This window comes from Corythoichthys intestinalis, chromosome 15, assembly GCF_030265065.1.
Source record: "Corythoichthys intestinalis isolate RoL2023-P3 chromosome 15, ASM3026506v1, whole genome shotgun sequence".
Lineage (NCBI taxonomy): Eukaryota > Metazoa > Chordata > Actinopteri > Syngnathiformes > Syngnathidae > Corythoichthys > Corythoichthys intestinalis.
The window spans coordinates 27,494,991-27,516,486 of record NC_080409.1 but is presented as its reverse complement, the minus strand read 5'-3'; the positions used below and the strand labels follow the sequence as shown (position 1 = coordinate 27,516,486).

At 37.8% G+C, this 21,496-nt stretch overlaps 1 protein-coding gene across 2 annotated transcripts in view; it reads right to left on the bottom strand.

Annotated features, from left to right (window-relative positions):
• Positions 1–16,784: 16,784 nt before the first annotated feature.
• Positions 16,785–21,496, bottom strand: part of akap6 (A kinase (PRKA) anchor protein 6) — a 182,208-nt gene continuing 177,496 nt past the window's right edge. For both annotated transcript variants that reach the window (XM_057858801.1, XM_057858800.1), the window contains exon 22: positions 16,785–17,741. In XM_057858801.1, the coding sequence (XP_057714784.1) occupies positions 17,700–17,741 (42 nt within the window). In that variant the 3' untranslated portion in view covers positions 16,785–17,699. The remainder of the gene's footprint in view (positions 17,742–21,496) is intronic.

Here is a 21,496-nt window from a genome sequence, read left to right as displayed (position 1 = left end):
CTTTAGAGAACCGCAGACGGGCCTGGACGTGTACTGGCTTCAGCAGGGGGACACGTCTGACAGTGCAGGATTTGAGTCCCTGGCGGCGTATTGTGTTACTGATTTTGTTCCTTTGTTACTGTGGTCCCAGCTCTCTGTAGGTCATTCACTAGGTCCCCCCGTGTGGTTCTGGGATTTTTGCTCACCGTTCTTGTTATCATTTTGACACCACGGGGTGAGATCTCGCACGGAGCCCCAGATCGAGAGAGATTATCAGTGGTCTTGTATGTCTTCCATTTTCTAATAATTGCTCCCACAGTTGATTTCTTTACACCAAGCGTTTTACCTATTGCAGATTCAGTCTTCCCAGCCTGGTGCAGGTCTACAATTTTGTCTCTGGTGTCCTTCGACAGCTCTTTGGTCTTGGCCATAGTGGAGTTTGGAGTGTGACTGACTGAGTTTGTGGACAGGTGTCTTTTATACCGATAATTAGTTAAAACAGGTGCCATTAATACAGGTAACGAGTGGAGCCTCAATAGACCTCGTTAGAAGAAGTTAGACCTCTTTGACAGCCAGAAATCTTGCTTATTTGTAGGTGACCAAATACTTAATTTCCACTCTAATTTGGAAATAAATTCTTTACAAATCAAACAATGTTATTTTCTGTTTTTTTTTCCCACATTCTGTCTCTCATGGTTGAGGTTTACCCATGTTGACAATTACAGGCCTCCCTAGTCTTTTCAAGTAGGAGAGCTTGCACAATTGGTGGTTGACTACTGTAAATACTTATTTGCCCCACGTGTATGTAAACACAGAAACAAATAAACAATAACTCCAAAGTCACACACTTTGACACACACAAAATATTTCATTCAAAATCACACACATACAGAAACAGACAAACACAAAACCAGTCACACCAAAACATAAGAAAAAGAAAAACAACAATACACAAATATTCACTCACAGACAGACCATCACTTTGAAGAGAAAAATGCCATTTCTGGGGAATTGTGTGGGGATGCTTACTTGTCTGGTCCATTAACTCCCATGGGTCTATTCCTATTGATTTTGGGTCACTTCATCTTAGTTTTGCGTGATTAGGGATCACTTCCTGCTGATTTTAGGGCATTCCCGGGTGGCTTCCAGTTGATTTTTGTTTACCTCCTGTTGATTCTACCAGTTTATTTTGTTAATTTTGGTGTATTTCTGGGCCACTTTTTGTTGATTTTGGAGAAATTTTTTGTCAGAATTTTTTTTAACAATTTAATGAGTGTCTTTTTTATATATATATATATATATATATATATATATATATATATATATATATATATATATATATATATATATATCGCATAGGCAAGCCAAGAGGTTGCCTCAGGTGCCATATAGTAGTGCGGGTGCAAAATTGCTTTGGAGGGAAAAAATACCCTGAAAAAAATTGTAAAATTTGTAACAAAGTACATTTCAATAAGCTACATTTAAAGAATATTTGCCATCTCCAACCTGGATTGTATTAGCCACCTTCTATTTTCTGCCACTTTTGTGGCAGGGAGGAACAGTCCACACTTACAATATTTAAGCGGATCCACTTCACAAAATATGACAAATAATGGCAGGTGATTAAATCAAAAGTCATTCAAACTCAAGGTTTCAAAATGAAACTAAAGTAACCACCTAACAACAAACTAAATAGCATAACTAGCATTTAATAAAACAACCGCAAAAGTAACTAAATAAATAATTAGCACAGAACATGAAGTTTAAATGTTATTTACATCTGTAGTGCTGCAATGCATGCTGGGAGGAATGAGGCATGTTGACAGCAGGAGGTTGTCCGTCTTTCCCAAGGGAACAGAGATAACATTGAGCAGTGATGGTCAAATGAAGCTTCTTGAAGCAATGAAGCTTTGACACCAATTGATTTAAAGCTTCATAGTGGTTCATTTGCTCTATGCAGCTTTCAAGTGGTCATAAAACCTCTTAAGATGCAAACAGTGTTAAGAATTCTATGGATATTTGTTAAAAAATATATAGATGTGCTTGTTAAAGTATAAACAAAATGCAATAAGTGCTGTAAGCATAATCTGCTATTCATTTATATTGAGAAACAATAGCTTCTTTAGTGCTTTAAATTGTTATTTGGGGGGATGGGACGGGGGTGCTCCGAGCTACATGTTCACCCAAGGCTTGGCCTGGAAGAACCGTATGTTTTTGGCAAAAATTGGCTGATAAGAATTTGTGCGCAAGGATTTTGTGAATTGTGAATTCGGATGTGTGAATTTTGTTAACCAGACAAAAACTGTAAAACATAGCATTTTGAAATTAGAAATGTTTGCAAATGGAAAACAATGTGAAATTTTTATGATAAATCAATCAATCAATCAATCAAAGAAACAAATAAACAAAACAAAACAAAAATGTGTTTTTGGCGCAACCGTGAACCTCAGCGGCTAATATTGACAGAGCCTCTGTCACCTGAATTTTTGGAATGTTTCAGTTCTAACGGTGAGAATCAGTGGGCTGTACGGTGCAACGAAAAAGAGGATAGGGAAAAAAAATACAATTATTATATGTGGGGAGTTTTGATTTGCAAAGCATCCGCACAATTACACACTTGTTCACTGTCACGCATACACACACTCTCTTATGCAAACTCGCTCACTCACAGGCACCACCTAACACACAAATTCTCATAAATGCACACACACACAATTATCTAAGCTGCACACCTCAATATGCAAGTGATTGATAATGGACATCAACTTATGTCTTTGTCTCTGTCTCGCACACACACACACACGCGTGGACGTAGCGTGATGATTGATGGCGGCCGTCACTGTGTCTCTCGGACGCCTCCGTCATCTTCACTTTGCTTTTTCTGGCCTTTCGGACACAGCGCGGCCCCTTGCCGTCTTGTATCAAATTGTTTTTTAAATGTCTTCTGATAGCTGCTAGGAACATTCAATCAACACACACACACACACACAATTAATTACAGCGATGATGCGTTCAAGGACCAGACAACAGCTGGACTTAACACATTAACTGTCATTGACGTCAATAGACGTCCAATCAAGTTGGAACGGGAGTCCCAGTCCAAATGGATTGGACGTCCATCCCCATTAATGACCTTGAAACATCATTCATCTGATTTGACGTCTTGTAGCTACTAGTTTGGTGGCTTGGTGATGCTGTCTCCATCACATTAAGTAAAATACAATACGTTTTTGGTTGGGTATATTTTCAATATTTAATTTGTTAATTATTCCACATATGACTACTGGTACACTTAACACTCTTTGATGATAACTGATAACATTAAATAATTTAATAAGAAATGAACAGGGCAGGTTAAAAGGGAACCTCAGACTTCAAGACTTGTAGGCTCTAATAAGTCACAATTGTTCTTTTATGTTATTGGAAACGCATAAAATATTGCCATTGATTTAAAACTCTATAATATTTATTACGTGTTTTGACCTGTGGCGACATGTTTTAAGCGCACAGTGGACGCTTGGGGTAATGACGTAGATTGTCACTGTCAGTCGACAAATAATACCGGTTCTTTCTACGCGGCGAGACGTGCAACACATGCGCTTATCAGTTAAAAGCAGTGAGTACTTACTATTTGTGTTTTTATCGAGTCTTTTATTACATTTTCATTGCCTCAAAATTACTTTTTGCATTTGTCTCCCTCTATTACCTTTAAGCATTGTGTTTTCTTGAGGGAGCTTTAAAGCAGATTGTTGATCTGTTGACCACATTAGTCAGGTAGCATATTTAAAGCACCCTGATTTGATATTACTACGTTTAAGTATTTTCTTGAGGCATGATGTTCTGTCTGTATGCATCTAAACAAAGCAAGCTGAAAGCGCACGGTAGTAATTTGGATATCATTTCGCGTCTTGTAGGATGTTTCGCCGGTGTAGCACATTTTGGCAGAACACCGGTTTTGTCATACTCTCGTCTCATCCCGTCTTTCCTGTTCATTTTGCTTTTACTGCTCGTTTTGTTAAATATCAACAGTGCTGTCATGCTCATTAATGTTCTTCTCGGGTTCACATTTAAAGGATTGAACGGATGACATGTTTATGTCACTAGAGTCATACTCTGGAAGCCCGGCAGCATAACCCACTGACGTTATCGATTTGACATGTCAACAACAATGGCGACCTACTAGTTAAACCAATTTTACAAATTGTATAGAAACGAAAACATCAAGAGGGGTTTCAATAGCAAATTATTTTAACTCATAATAACGTTTCTCTTTCAAGAGGTAGAAGTCTTTCTATCAGTGGATCCCGTTAAAAGAGGGACAAAAGGCAATTTTTTCTTGTTTGTCTGTTTGTATGTTTGTTAAATAAAAAATAAATAAATAAATACCTATTCAAAATAAATGTATTGAATTAAAAGTAAGTAGTTTTATGGTGGAAAATTGCATTTCTTTTTTAAAAAAAGAAACAAAAAAGTAAAATTAATAATTTTTTTCATTACAAATATCGATATAGAATCATAGTATCAATTATAAGGACATTAGTAGTTTTCTTTTAAAAAAACAAACAAACAAACAACTGTATATATATATATATATACACACACACACACACACAAATATATATATATATATATATACACACACATATATATACATTAAGGGTGTAATGGTACATGTATTTGTATTGAACTGTTTCGGTACGTGGTGCTCGGTTCGGAATGGAGGCGTACCAACGAGTTTCTGACGTAATTTAACCCTTACTTTTCGAGGCTGTGAGTCGATCGGTTTACAGTTTCTTTGTGTAGATTATATTTACTCCGTCTTCTCAACTATAATGAAGACCAACACGGTAGGACAGTATAACCCAGAAATGTCAACGGCGTGACAACGTGGCTGTGAAACGCGGGCGTTAAAATCAATCAGCCAATGCACACCAGTCGCAGTGCGGCCGCGTGTTAGACACGTCCCAGAAGCGGCTCAACACGACGCACGCAAAAAGAATGGCAGAATTTATTATTCGACGTGAGACGCGACCCTCCTGCGTCAATACTACTACCGGTAGTCACTGGTGTAAATCCGGTCGATTTTCAAACTAATACGCAATCGTAACCCACTTTTTGAGTCCATCAGATCTCTTGAGTGGTAGATCGGGGCACAGTTGACTTGTCTTTGTTGATTTACTGCTGTCTTCTCTGCTATCATAGCAACCAACACGGCCCCGTGTGCAATATAAAACCCTCCTACCACAACAAAACAAATAGGAACTAATATTCTCATAGGAACTAAATTTATAGAACAGAAAAGATACAATATAAATGAATACTACATCACATTTGTAAAATATAAACACATAATAAAATAAATAATAGCCCATTTAAATAAAATAAATTGAAATGAGCTAAAACACCTGTAATTAAATAATAAGAATTATACACAGATCCTGCTTAAACAATTAAATGTATTAATTTCTGTGTGGCGCTTTAACTTGAGAAAATCCACCAATAAAGCTTTTGAAAACCGCTCATAAGAAAAAAAAAATCGTTGAGGCATTTCATTTGTAAAATACATGTTAAAATCTTTGTCTTTGGGATTGCTTTTCTCTTTAGCACAGGACTTCTTTTTTCTTTTTTCTTTCAGAAAGAAAGCTGACCAATACGCGGGGTCTGCAAAGGCAAATTGTTGGTGGATTATCTTTAAATAACCGCTACTTTTTGAGCAGAATTCTAGCTTTGTAGAGGCTAATGTTCCTATTGTTGAAAGCACAAAGGTGTGTAATATACAACTAGCACATTTATATTTTGCATTTTGTTTTCTTACTGTACCGAAAATGAACCGAACCGTGACCTCAAAACCGAGGTACGTACCGAACCGAGATTTTTGTGTACCGTTACACCCCTAATATACATATATACAGTGAGGAGAACAAGTATTTGATACACTGGCAATGGGGAAACCCATTGCCAGTGTATCATATACTTGTTCTCCCCACTGTATATACTGTATATACTGTATATATATATATATATATATATATATATATATATATATATATACGTATATATGTATAAATATATATATATATATATATATACATATATATACGTATATATATATATATCTATATATACCTGTATATACGTATATACAGTATATATACATATATATATATATATATATATATATATATATATATATATATATATATATATATATATATATATATATATATATATACGTATATCGACAATACAGTGATCCCTCGCTACTTCACGGCTCAACTTCCGCACCCTCAGTGCATCGTGGCTTTTCTATCTAATAAGTTATAAGTGTCTTGTTATCAGAATAAAATAGTTTTAAAAACATATTTATGAACACGTTATTTACATCTACGTATGTACATATACTTAGACACACACACACATATCATATGAGAGAGTGAGAATGAATGTAAAGTACGTACTGTATTATTTATATTATTTATAAACTATTTTATTTATGTTTATATATTATTAGTATTTTATTTACATATTTCAAACTGTTGTTTAATGTTCTGAGGATAAAATGCATTTATAAGATTTGAGCTACACTTATTGGTATTATATACTGTATACACAAAAAAAATTATGTTAAAGATGGGGGTGGGTTGACACCACGGTTTTTCACTTTATGCGGTTGGTTCTGGTCCACATTAACAGCATTAAGTGAAGGATCACTGGAAATTTATTCAATCTAAAAATTAGATTTGGGAGAAAAGTAGTTATTCCTCCAAAAAAGGAAGATGGGAAAAAAAAGTTAAATGATTATTTTCTCCATTAAAAATGATAAAATATTTACTCACAATAAATGTATTTTTATTAATACATGAATAAAAACTGGGTGTGAAAATGACTGAATCCAATTTTGGGGGGTGGGGGAGAACGAAACAGAAGTACAAATTCCTTTTTAATATTTACAGAAATGCCCTCCATTCCCCTAGGGTCTTCTTTCAAATTAAAACATATCCTCATTTTTGGGTACTAGGTCACCAAAGAATAATTATCAAATATGGTATAGCTTCTTGTAACAAAAAAAAAAAAAAATTTTTTTAAGTTTCCGATGTTTTCACACAGAGCAAAATATTTTCATGTAGCTCACACACACACACACAAATCATTCGGACAGAACCCGCTTCACAGTTTGATTCCTACACAAAAACAACAGTGAAGACTAACTTTCCTTTGAAATGTAAAAAGATGCATACCCTCAACATGAACTCTGACCTTGCATCCAATTGAGTTTTGTGGTTGTTGAGGCACTGCATGCCAGGACGGAATTCACGTGCCCGTCGCACTGCCCATCAACAAATGCTAAAAACCCAACTGGATTGTGGTGGAATGCACTTCTTGCATTTGTTTTTTCTTCGCTATCCATTGTTTCATTCTTTTTTGTTCAGTTTTTAAAAGTAATAGTCATGAAATGATTGTGGCCAGTCCCAATGGGTTGTACAACTATCTCTCTTGATGGCATTCCATGAGTTAATTAGTCCACAACTATTTGACGTACATGTTGTCCGTCTGCCACACAACTTGTATTTAAAGGAACCAGTAGAGAACAAGGAATTAAGCCAGGTGACAACGCCAATGGCATAAAAGCATGAAGCAAGAATAATGGCCACCAGGGCTCCATCGAAGCATCGGACTCTGCTTGAGTCCAAGCAGAAAATAGGGCACCGGTACGGGGGTGTGACATCGGTATCTCACCGGCGTGCCCGCGACGGTACGGTGCCCTGTCGCGGCACACTGGTGAGACCTCGTCGCGTACCGCCCACGCCAGTCGCTGCACACTGGTGGGACCCCGTCACGTACCGTCGTACCTGCCACTCAAACATGTCGGAAGTAGCGTTGAAGTTGAATCTTTGTGTCAAAATGATTCAATCGAAAAAAAGTGCCTTCAAAACTTTTTCCACTTAAAAAAAAAAAAGTGCGTTTTTCCACTTTAAAAAAAAATAAAAATTTTTTTTACTTTTTGCTTTTCAAAGAAAGTGACACTTCAATAAAAAATATATATATTTCAAATAAAAAATATTTAAAAAACATTTTTTTGCAAATGATTTTTTTCTTTGATTAAAAATAGTTTTTTTGATTGAAGCAACTTTTTTTGGGGTTGAATGATTTAGACACAAATGTCCTACCCATAATATGTCTCAAACACAAAAAGGATTGCTTCGATCAAAGAAAACAGTTCAACAAAGAAAACAAAGAAAAGTTTTCAAATGCGAATTTCTGAGTCTCAAATATTTTTTCACATTTAGAGCCTTTTTTTCTACGATTGAATTTTTTTCTATTTTTGATTGAAGTGATTTTCTTTTGAAAATGCATACTTTTTTGTTTGAAGCAACTTGTTTTTTGATTGAATAATAAGGACACAGTTGTCCTAGCCAAAATGTGGTCCAAACACAAAATTACATTACTTCAATCAAAAAAGTTGTTTCAATCACCAACAAAAAAAAACCGACTTAAATTAAAAAAAAAATTCAATCAAACAAAAACCTTTTCAAATACATTTTTTTGAGTTTCAATTTTATTTTTGCATTCAAACACATTTTCTTTGATTGAAGTGACTTTTTCTTCGATTGAAAACATATATTTTGATTGAAGCAACTTTTTATTTGATTGAAGCAACTTATTTTTGGATTGAATAATAAAGACACAAATCTACCTCCATAGGAACAGAGCCATGGCAGGGTGTCGATGAACTCAAAAATGCTTTAATGATGGTGACAGGAACACAGAGTTCAAACAAAAGACCAGGGGATCCAAAAACAGGCAAACAAAACTCAAACAAACAAAAGACTGGGTCACACTTGCGGAGATACAAAATAAACCAGGCATGGACGCAGAACATTAGAACAGACGCTGGGATAGACAATGATGCAAGAAGAACAAACAGCACATTTGGGATCTTAAATACAGACAAGGCGTAACGAGACAATTAGGCACAGGTGGGTGACAGAAGAGGTAGTGGATCGGTGAACACACAGGTCAGTCACGCTCTGACCTACCCTCACTCGTGAACAGGATGCCGAGATACTTGAACTTCTCCACCTGGGGCAGGCACTAACCCCCGACTTTGTGCGAGCAATCCACCCTTTTCCACATGAGAACCATGGCCTCAGACTTGGAGGTGCTGATCCTCAGTCCACCCGCTTAACACTAGGCTGCAACCGCCCCAGCAAGAGCTCGAGGCCGCTGTGCGATGGAGCTAAGAGGACCACATCATCTGTAAAAAGCAGAGGTGAGATTCTCCCATCACGGAACTCGACGCCCCTCCACCACATGGCTGCACCTAGAAATTATGTCCATGAAAGTTACGAACAGAACCGGTGACAAAGGGCAGCCCTGGCGAAGTCCAACCCTCAGTGGGAACAGGTCCAACTTGTTGCATGCCACATGGACCAGACTCATGCTCCTGTGGTACAGGGACTGGATGCCACCTAACAAGAGGCCACCCATCCCATACTCTCAGAGTATACCCCACACGGTGCCCCTAGGGACACAGTCATAAGCCTTCTCTAAATCCACAAAACACATGTGGACTGAACTGGTAAACTCCCATGCCCCCTCATGAAGTTAAAAAACTGCTCTATGTTTCCATGGCTAGGACAAAAACCACATTGTTCCTCCTCGATCTGGGATTCAAATATCGACCGGACCCTCTTTTCCAGTACCCTAGTGTAGACTTTCCCAGGGTGACTGACGAGTGTGATCCCCCAATCATTGGAACACACCCTCCGGTCGCCTTTCTTAAAGATAAGGACATCCACCTCGGTTTGCCATTCCAAAGGCACTGCCCTCGATGACCACGCAATTTTGCACAGGCGCGTCAACCAAGACAACCCTGCAACATCCAAAGCCTTGAGATACCTAGGGCGGACTTCCTCAATCCATGGAGCTCTGTCCCCGTGGAGTAGTTTCACTACCTCAGCGACTTCTGGCCCAGTGATTGACCCGTCCCACCCCAGGTCCCTCGGCTATGTTTCCTCCATGGAATGCGTATTGGTGGGATTTCTATGTCTGTATGCAATAATTTCTTGCTTCTTCACGCTATCTGTTCAAATGAATTGTCCCATAACTGAAGTTATTTTTTCCCTCTCTCAATTCAGGTATGACGTAAGTAGGTAAGTCACGGTTTTACCCAGATTGCATTTGAAGATGATTGACTCTCCATTAACAAATTTGCTCCTTATAGACAAGTTTCGTGAGCGAAACATGGGCGGCGCCATCTTTGACATTTTCTGCTATGGACTTCCGGTTTAGATAGAACAACGAAGTCAGACAGACAGAAGTGCCATTTAAGGAAGCGGTGTGTAGACAAAGTTAAAACTGCAAACTATAACCAGAGGAACCCGCAGAATCTCCAAAAATGGATTCAACACGACGTAGATGAGGCTTCGTGACTTTCTGTGCTGTGTGTTTGTTCTTATCACTTCGTTGATTGTTTGTGGACAGAATTCTAACAAACTATGCAGCCTATGTTGACATGAGGTGTAAATTGAGTGACCCTTGAGTGACCAAAATGAGGCAAAATTACAAATAATAATACATTTGCCAAATGCAGAAGGGCTGACACTGATTTTGTTGTTTCAAGGAAATACTACAAGGTATTTTTCATCTGGTTGGATTATAGTTATTATATTATGAGCTCATCACACATGTACATATAAACACAAATAGTATGTCGTTCTTTTTTATTGTAGATAATTGATCGTAATAAATTTTTTGTACAACATGATCCCATTTGTTTTTTTATTTAAAATGACTGGTGCATGTGCAAAACATCAACAAATCACAATTCATAAAATTGTTAGAAAAATATTCACGAAGGTGGAGCATCAGTCGAGCCTTTCATCATCAAAGTAGAATACATGTAGTCTCGATATATGTCCATGAACGTACAGGCATATCAAGTTGTCTTGCCTTGCCTAACAGCGTTTTCCACCTGCAAACAAACGAACAAAAAACCTGTAACACTTGCATTCATGCATTTACATGATTGTGCCATTCTATATCTACTGATTAGCAACATGCTAGCACAGTTAGCATGTGTTGCAGCCACAGCAGTGCAGTAGTTGTAGTAAATATCACCCACACACCCCTTTCCTGGTTCACTTCCTACCTGTCCGACCGCACAGAATTTGTCAAATTCGGCCCCCATAAATCCAGTCCCCTCCCTGTTTCTGCTGGCGTGCCCCAGGGTTCTGTCCCGGGGCCGCTCCTCTTTATCATTTACATTCTCCCCCTCGGTTTCATCTTCCGGATGACACCCAGCTCTACATCTCCTCAAAACCAACCGCCTCCCTCCCACCTTCCTCCCTCACCCTCTGCTTAGATAACATTAACTCTTGGTTCTCCTCTAACTTCCTCCTACTCAACAGCTCAAAATCAGAAGTCCTCGGAGTTGGAACCACCGTAATGCTCTCTCATGTCCATAAATTCTCTATTACCATCAACAATGTACCAATCTCTCCTTCTACTCAGGTTAAGAGTCTGGGTGTCATCCTTGACAGCACGCTCTCCTTCCGGTCACATATCAACAGCATCACCAGATCAGCCTATTTCCACCTTCGCAACATTTCTCGTCTCCTCCCTGCTCTCACCCGCCATACCGCTTCCACCCTGGTCTGTAGTCTAATAACCTCCCGGCCCAAATACTGCAACTCACTGTTTTTTGGTCTCCCTAACAAGTCCCTCCAAAAACTGCAGCTCCTCCAGAACTCAGCAGCACGCCTCATCACTAGGACCCCCGCCACACACCACATCACCCCCACCCTCCGTCAACTTCACTGGGTTATTGTCAAACAAAGAATCAATTACAAGATGCTCATCATCACCGCCTCTCCACCTTTGGTTCCAGAGCTTTCAGTCAGTGTGCCCCCCAGCTCTGGAACTCCCTACCCCCTGATCTTCGCAGTACATCTACCCTTTCACTTTTCAAATCCAGACTCAAAACACACCTGTTCACTGTTTCTTACCCACCATGACCCCTAGCTCTGTTATATCTTCACTTCTCTTTAATGTGCTTTTAATCTTTTATATTTTTAATATCTTTTTTCTTGTTTTTTTAATGATTGTTTTGATCGTACTATGAGTCCATCTCTCTTGTGAAGCGTCTTTGTGTGGCTTGAAAAGCACTCTAGAAATAAAATGTATAATTATTATTAATAATAATATTAAACATCATCATAATTACAATCATCATCACAATAACAAGACAACAAGTCGTTTCATGCGCAAGATTTTAGCTTTTGTAATTTTGGAGCACTGGACACATGAAAATGCAGGGATAGGAAGAACATACCTTCCATAACACAGCAGCAACATGGCTACATAAACACCTGGTCTTTGTCATGGTACGGGCTTGGTTCCACATCTGCCTTCATGAAAATGCTGTCCTCCCATGTCGTGCTAATGGCAGATGGATACGGTATTTCCAAATTGTCTTATTGAGGTATTTTGATGAGTGATGCCACTCCAGCTCCATTGTTGTTTTGGTTAGAGAGCGTGGAAAACGGGAGAAATGCGGAAGTAAAGCGGAAGTACCTTGGAAACTTGTCTATAAAATTAAATGTGAGAGAAACAAAGCCAGTACAACATTTACACAATCCTTTATTTAAATGATTTAAATCCACGACATCACTGTCAGTCCTGAAATATTACCCCCAAAATTACTGAGTTTGTTTGCAGTCTAATCCTGGGTAATAGATATGATCTACGTGTGCATGGAAGCAACAGTCCCTCTATGGGCCAGGCCTGGGTGATAGTGTACTGCCAGCACCCCTTAAGTTTCGCCCTGATGCCACTACAATCTTTGTAATGCTTCATTACAATCTTTGAGGCATCATTGTCTTATCACCAGCACACACTCGCTACTGACATGACGCAAAAAGACACACGATGGCCGTACTGGAATACCTGTATATGGGTGTGGTTTACAGCAGAGGTCCCCAACGACCGGGCCGCGGACCAGTATCAGTCCGTGGCACATTTGGTACCGGGCTGCGCAGAAATAATAAATAATTTATTAACAACTGCATTCTGGCCGATTGACTTTGGCCTGTGTCGCTTAACACACCAATATTCCTGTCTACTCTAGATATACAACTACAGGATAGGAGGTCATCATAGAAATGCATTGATCGGAGTGTTGGCAGTACATCTTGTTTTGTATATTTAAGGTATGTGCGCTTGGCCTCGATAATAACGTATGACGTAGGTCCTCGCCCATCACATTTGTTCCCGGAAATAATTAGCCCCACACTAGAATGACTGAAAAACGGACGTCTTTGGACAGATTTTTTTTACGGGGAAAAGGGAACCTGACGAACCAGAAGATGAGCCTACAACCTTGAAGAAAACAAAATCTATGCTACTTCCCAGTCACTAAAGACCCACGAACTGCGAAGAAGTGGATTCGTGACCCGTATGTGAAAAAACCGAGTGATTCGAGCATGTCTGTGCAACAGGAATATCAGCTTGTAGAAATCGCAAATCATGGCGACCTTAAACGTACATTTGAGACAGCAATTCTACCGAGGTTCTGGATTAAAGTCATTTCGGAATATCCTGACATCGCTAGGAGAACACTGAAAACTGTGCTACAATTTCCAACATCGTATCTTTGTGAAGCGGGCTTCTCTCACTCTCCCATTTCGGGAGATTCATCCACTGATTCAGCGGGTGAGTTGTATTTTCCCTGCACTTAACACGACGGGGCTAAAAACAAATGTTATTTCATATTTGCTGTATTTTTCTGCTGCACATTGCTGTTGTTCTGACAAATTTGGCATGCGCGTAACGTTAAAAATGACTGCGAATGCAGCGATTCCAAAGTACACACTACAAAATTTCTTCAAAGAAAGGAATATTAACTTACGTTTGCCATGTTAGCTGCACACAACAACTGCACGCAGCTCTCTCAATTAACGACTTTGCCATGTTGTTAAGCATTAATTTACGCCATTTTCTTGTTGCACATTTATGTTTATGATGTAAATAGTTTTTTAGCACCGTTGGATAACATTGAGAGTCCAACTGAATAAAAAGAGGGATTTTTTTCACCTCCACAAAAGCTTTGGGAGCAAATTTTATAAAGGGGCAAAATTCGACAACACCGGTCCGTGAAAAAAAGACCCAAATCCCACCGATCCGTGGTGCAAAAAAGGTTGGTGATCCCTGGTTTACAGCCCCTTAGATGAGGCTTTTACGCCTGGTTTGGAGGCTAGGTGACCAAAAAAGATTTGGCATTGCTTCAATTATGTCTTTTATTATTCTCTGCAAGCATTGTGGGACTATGGTTATACAAATGTGCATTGAAAATGTGCTAAAATGTAAATCTGTATTAAAAATACACAAATGTCAAACAGTCATGTGTTGTCAAGTTGGCAGGGCTAAGAGAAGAAACCGATTTGGTTGTGCGTTGGCAGGGACTGAATATGGAAATTACTGTTGAACTCCATTTAATAGTATTGTATTTCTTTGTTTTCCAAGTTGTACTTTTTACTTTTTGCAGGATTTGTGTGTGCTATTTTATGTAAATTCTGTCACAATTTTAACCATTACTGAGAAAAATAATCATAATGATAACAATAATAACTAGCCCTGCAAGCAGGACTCAACGGGTCTTCGGGAGTCCTGTGTTGATTTCTCTGATTTCTTTTCAGTGATTTTTTTGGGGGGGGGGTCATTAGGTTTTTTTCCTTTCGAGGAGGAGTCTGTCTCATAAAAAAGGCCATTTCCTGTCCCCAGCAGGGGGCGCCAAGCCTAATGGGTGACTTTTCATTGAAGTCGAGTTCAGGCTGGGATACATCATGTACATGCCAAATATGAAAAAGATTGAACGTTGTATGGGGGAGTTATTAGTCATTTTCTGAATTTGGTGTTTTGTCCAAAAAATGTCCGACTTTGGCACCCCATCGACTTTGGCGCGATGAAAAATACATCGTATCTTTTTTTTGTCCTACATATGAAGTAGCAGAGTGTGAAGCAACAGCCTTAATGAGTCAAAGCAGTTCTTCACTGCTGTCATCAGATGAACCAATTTATCCCTAACATATTTCATTGAAAAGTACATCGTATTTTTTTCCTCCCACAGAAGAAGTAGTTCTATCCCTAATATATGTCATTGAAAAGTACATAGTATTTTTTTTCTCCCACGGAAGAAGTAGCAGAGTGTGAACCCTAAACCCTAACCCTAACACACACACACACAAAAAAAAACGCCCCGCACAGGTCAGCCCGTGAATGAAAAATCACCATTTTGATATGTGTAAATTTTAGTGAGTTTTCGAGCATGTTCAGAACTTCAAATTGGCCATTTTCATTTGCCCTGAAGAAGCCCTAACCCTGAACCCTAACCCTAAACCCTAACCCTAATCCCCAAATAAACCCGACTTTGGTACTCCGCCCAGGTCAGGCCCGTGAATGCAAACTCATCACTTTGATAACTTAACATCTCATATGTCTCATGAAGAGTCTGACCAATTTTTAGGGGGATCCAACTAACTGCCTTGGCGCAATGGTCTCAAACGTGCATACTGGTTTTCGACAAAAAAGGCATGTTACCCGATTTCCTGTTGGGTTTGGAATATGGGTGCAAGAGACTTTTTTCAGCATTTTGGCCCAAGGTATCGACTCCCCAAATTTCATCACTCTACGTTGAAAAAACATAAATGGAGAAGCCTTTTTTAAAAATCCCAGGGGGCGCCACTGAGCCATTTTTGGACATTTTTTCACAAAGTTGCCAAATTATCGAAATTTTCGCAAATCCGCATGTTTGTGCAAATTTTGGTGAGTTTTTCAGCATGTTAAGACCTCCAAATGGGCCATTTTCATTTGCCATAAAGAATGAATAATAATAATCCTTTGCAGAACAATAGGGCCTTCGCACCATGTTGGTGCTCGGGCCCTAACAATCAGCCCTAATTTCTCCAAAATGTCGACTTCTGAATGCCAAACTTCAAATATTTAGCAATGGAGGAAAACTAGCTAGAATAAATAAAATGGTGAAAATTGCAATGTAATTGTTTCACTATCCATTATTGACATACTTGATGGAAAATTTCAGAATACTCAATTAACTTTTTTATTGCCATTAATGGCACCCAATCCATTTTGACTGGAATATATCACTGTCAACCCTCACAGTCGAAATGGATTGGACATCTGTCACCATCAATGGCACTGACATTTGAATATTGCAACCCCCAATGTTCTAGCTGTATCTAGGGTGAAATATATAAAAATTAATATCAACAATAACAAGCCAATTTCTGCCTTAGAAAGCAATGCAAAGATAAGCTATATAGAAACAAATACATGCACAAATGTTTTATATAAATATGAAAATATGCATGACGAAGATGTGATTGTCTTCTCTCGTTTGATGAATAATTTTCGTCATGAGGGCTGGGATCACTTTGGGAACGTTGCTCCTTCAATCAGGACAACATTAAGATCATATAAAAACACATCATCTTTTTCATTATCATTTTTATGACCATCATCATCATCACGGTGGTGACCTTGTGATGGGGAAGGAAAACAAGTTTTCACTTCAGTGTGGTTGCACTCCAATCACGGTGCCCGGAGGCGGAAAAGTGGACGTGATTGAGGGCAGGACAAAAATATTTGCAGTTAAATGTGAATTTATGACTCAGATAATCATCATCATAATCTCAATAGGCAAAACAAACATTTGGTGGACTGTGGTCATTTTTTTCCATTCTGATTGAAGCTGCAACTTTCTCAATTTTATACAAAACGACTACTTACAAGTGATAAAAATTCACATTTTTATTAATTATTCGCATAGCCAAGCATGCCACTCCCTGGATGAAATGCTACAAGACATCCTAATAACATCAGCTTGAAACAGCAAACAAGAAGACTACTTCCTGTTTTTTGTAGTTGTTTTAGCAAATTGACATCTTTTATCTTTTGACTTCCTGTAACACATCAAATCCAAGTAAAAAACAAAAAAGAATGAAACAATTCTCCGATGATGACGTTTATTTATTATCTTGCGCAAATTTTATGATGCGGGAAACATGCAATCAGGACACGCAAAGCAACGTACACGAAAGTACACACAAGTAGCATTCCACCTTTACAAATGTACATAATTGATCATCATCATCATCATCATCATCCTCACCCTCATCCATTTGGTGGCTAAAAAGGAAGATGTCATCTTAAGCAAGGCACAAATAGATTCAAACCGTAGTTGATCTTCATCCAAGCAAAACAGCAAAACACCAAAGCACAACCCACGCAACATGGCCGCCACCGTACACGCAACATGGCTGCTATGCCAGCGTTGCATAGATAAAACATCACGCTTCTGTCCATTTTTACGTTTCACTTTCAGGGTCATCTTCAAAAAGACACTATCATTTGGTCACATGATCTTGTATATGGACTCTGTATTTTGTATGTGAGTGTGTGTGTATATAATTGTGTTGGGGTGCATTTGTGTGCGCGTGTTTGTTGGTCGTGACGTTCCATCTTGAATGTTCTCTTTTTCATTGTCCTTTATTCTTCGTAACTTCTACTTTCTTCACAATTTTTGTCCTCCATCCTCAGATTCCGTTTTAGCAGTCACATGTCAGTTGTCCTCGTTCTAAAATGTTTGGTGGTGTTACTGCGTGAACTTCTTCAAGTTGTGGAGCATTAGGTGTGACGAGTCCTCACAGATGGACCTGGATGGTTCCGCCCCCTGAAGGTCCTGTCTGGATGGGAGAAGCAAATAAAGCAGGAGTCACAAGGATGGAATTCGATAAAAGTGTGAGTCAAAATTTGGCAAGGTTAACACTGCAGGTAAGGATCCTCAATTCAGATTTTCTTGATAATTTTGATGTTTTTGCGTATTCATTCCCATTGCAAAGAAATATGTCTTTTTTTTTTTTTTTTTAATTGAACAATAGGACATATAAAATAACAAATAACAACAATACAGGGGAAAAAAAGTTTACATAAAATATAACCTTATTAACAATTTTTCTTTTACATAGTAAGACATACAAAAGTCAAAAAAATAAATTATTTAAAAAAAAAAAATCCAATGTTTATGTGCCATACAATTTTGCATGAGCTTCTAGAACAGACCTGCATTTACTGTTTTGTATCATATTAAGTGATGTGAAATATAATTCAATTTCAACCAAGAATAATTTAAAGTTTGGATTTACGTTTTGAAACTTAGATTTATGAATGTAATATTTCCCCAGCAATATATAAAGATTTAATATTGTAAATATTTTTTTAATCTTTGGATTCAAATAAAGTTATAATTGTTTTCCCCTTTAATTCAGTCTTTTGTTTTGTTTGACATAAAATATATTTTTGAAGATCAGTCCAAACTTTGCACTAATGGGTCAATCATAAAACAAATGACTCACATTTTCAGATTCAGTCTTACAAAATTAGCATTTGTTGTCAACATCACGAAAACGAGACAAGTATGCATTAGTAGGGTATATATTATGTAAAATCTTCAAATGCAATTCCCTTACTTTGTTTGAAACAAACAGTTTAAAACGAACAAGCCACACGTCTCTTCATTTAATATGATCAAACTGTGCATTCCAGAAGAATTTCCCACGAGATACAATTTTTTTTTGTATTGGCACCCCTGCAATTCTGTCAGATAATGCTCAATTTCTCCCAGAAAGTGATTGCAATCATAAATGCTTTGGTAGTAATATCTTCATTTATTTTGCTTGCAATGGGAAAAAAAGAGAGAATGGGAAAAAAAAAAATCATTATTATGTTTACACAAAACTCCAAAACTGGAGTGGACAAAAGTATTGGAACCCTTTAAAAAATGATGTGATGCTTCTTTAATTTGTGTAATTAACAGCACCTGTTACCTACTTGTGGCACATAACAGGTGGTGGCAATAACTAACTAAATCACACTTGCAGCCAGTTAAAATGGATTAAAGTTGACTCAACCTTTCTCCTATGACCTTGTGTGTACCACATTGAAAATGGAGAAAAGAAAGAAAACCAAAGAACTGTCTGATGTCTAGAGAAGCAAAATTGTGAGGAAGCGTAGGTAATCTCAAGGCTACAAGTCAATCTCCAAAGACCTGAATGTTCCTGTGTCTACCGTGCACAGTGTCATCAAGAAGTGAAAAAGCCCATGGCACTGTGACTAACCTTCTTAGATGTGCACGGAAAAGAAAAAGTGACGAGAGATTTCAATGAAAGATTGTGCAGATAGTGGATAAAGAACCTCGACTAACATCCAAACAAGTTCAAGCTGTCCTGCAGTCCGAGTGTACAACACTGTCTTAATCGGCGTCTGAATGAAAAGGGACTCTATGATACCCAGGAAGACCCCACGTCTGACACAGACACGTACAAAAGCCAGGCTGGAGTTTGCCAAGACTTACTTGAGAAGGCCGAAAACGTTTTGGAAGAATGTTCTCTGGTCAAATGAGACAAAAATAGAGCTTTTTGGGGAAAAGGCATCAACATAGAGTTTACAGGAATAAAAAAGAGGCCTTCAAAGAACATGGTCCCCAGAGTCAACCATGTCGGTGGTTCCGGGATAATTTGTGTTTTTTCTGCCTCTGGCACTGGACTGCTTTGACCGTGTGCATGGCATTATGAAGTCTGAAGACTACCAACAAATTTTGCAGCATGTCGGGCCCAGTTTGAGAAAGCTGGGTCTCTCTTAGAGGTCATGGGTCTTCCAGCAGGACAAGGACCTATAAGACACTTCAAAAAGCACTTGAAAATCGTTTGAGAGAAAGCACTGGAGACTTCTAAAGTGGCCAGCAATGAGTACAGACCTGAATCCCATAGAACGCCTGTGGAGATATCTGAAAATGGCAGTTTGGAGAAGGCACCCTTCAAATTTCAGAGACCTGGAGCAGTTGGCCAAAGAAGAATGGTTGAAAATTCCAGCAGAGGATTGTAAGAAACTCATTGATGGCTACCGGAAGTTGTTTCTCTCATTTATTTTGTCTAAAGGTTTTGCTACCAAGTATTAGGCTGAGGGTGCCAATACTTTTTCCCATTTTTGGAGTTTTGTGTAAAATGATAATGATTTATTTTATTCTTTTTTTTTCATTCTCTTTTGTGTTTTTTCATTGCAAGCAAAATAAATGAAGATATTACTACCAAAACATTTGCAATTGCAATCATTTTCTGGGAGAAATTGAGCATTACCTGATAAAATTGCAGGGTGACCAATACTTTTGGCCAGCACTGTATATCATTTAAGTAGGGCTGTCAAAATTATCGCGTTAACTGGCGGTAATTAATTTTTTTAATTAATCATGTTAAAATATTTGACGCAATTAACGAACATGCCCCTCTCAAACAGATTAAAATGAGAGCAGTGTAATGTTCGCTTGTTACTTGTTTTTTGGTGTTTGGCGCCCTCTGCTGGCGATTGGGTCCAAATGATTATATGGGCTTCAGCACAATGAGTGAGCATGGTGTAATTATTTACATCAACAATGGCGAGCTACTAGTTTATTTTTTGATTGAAAATTTTTACAAATTTTAATAAAACGAAAACATTAAGAGGGGTTTTAATATAAAATTTCTATAACTTGTAGTAACATTTATCTTTTAAGAACTACAAGTCTTTCTATCCATGGATCGCTTTAAGAGAATGTTAATAATGTTAATGCCATCTTGTTGATTTATTGTCTTAATAAACAAATACAGTACTTATGTACCGTATGTTGAATGTATATATCTGTCTTGTGTCTTATCTTTCCATTCCAACAATAATTTACAGAAAAATATGCCATGTTTTATTGATGGTTTGAATTGCAATTAAATACGATTAATTAATTTTTAAGCTTCAATTAACTCAATTAAAAATTTTAATCGTTTGACAGCCTTACATTCAAGTAAATGTTATTTGCATTAACATATTGTTCATTCTGCTCTTTATAATCTTTCATTAATTCTAATATTCCACTGGTTATGGAGGTAATCACAGAATGAAATTCTTTAAATTTAATGGGAAATCCTTTTTCTATTAGTAATTCTTCATAAGAAAGAGCTGTCCGTCCATCACCTTTAAAAAAAAGTTTTCAAGTATATAATGTTTTTTATCAATCCAATTTTGTATCAAGAGTGATTTGTTCCTTTTTGTTCTATACTCGTTATTCCAAATAATAAGAGTTGTGTGGGGAAAAGTTATGAGAGTGACATAACTTCCAAGACAACAAGGCTTGTTGATAAAAACCCGACATTTTAACTGGAAGATTCAAAACTTTGTAATTACATGACAACAGAAATCGAAGACTTCCAACATTGTTAAATATATTATTTGGGATGAAATACCAAATTGAATTTCGTGCTTTTAAACATTTCTTTAACCATTTGATTTTAAAAGTATAATTCAAGTCCACAAAGTCAAAAAGTTCAAATTCACCTTCAGTACTGGAACCAGAAAGTAGAGTTCTTTTCAGAAACATGCAATTCACAATGAGAAGGGATTTGTTCGTGATGTCACA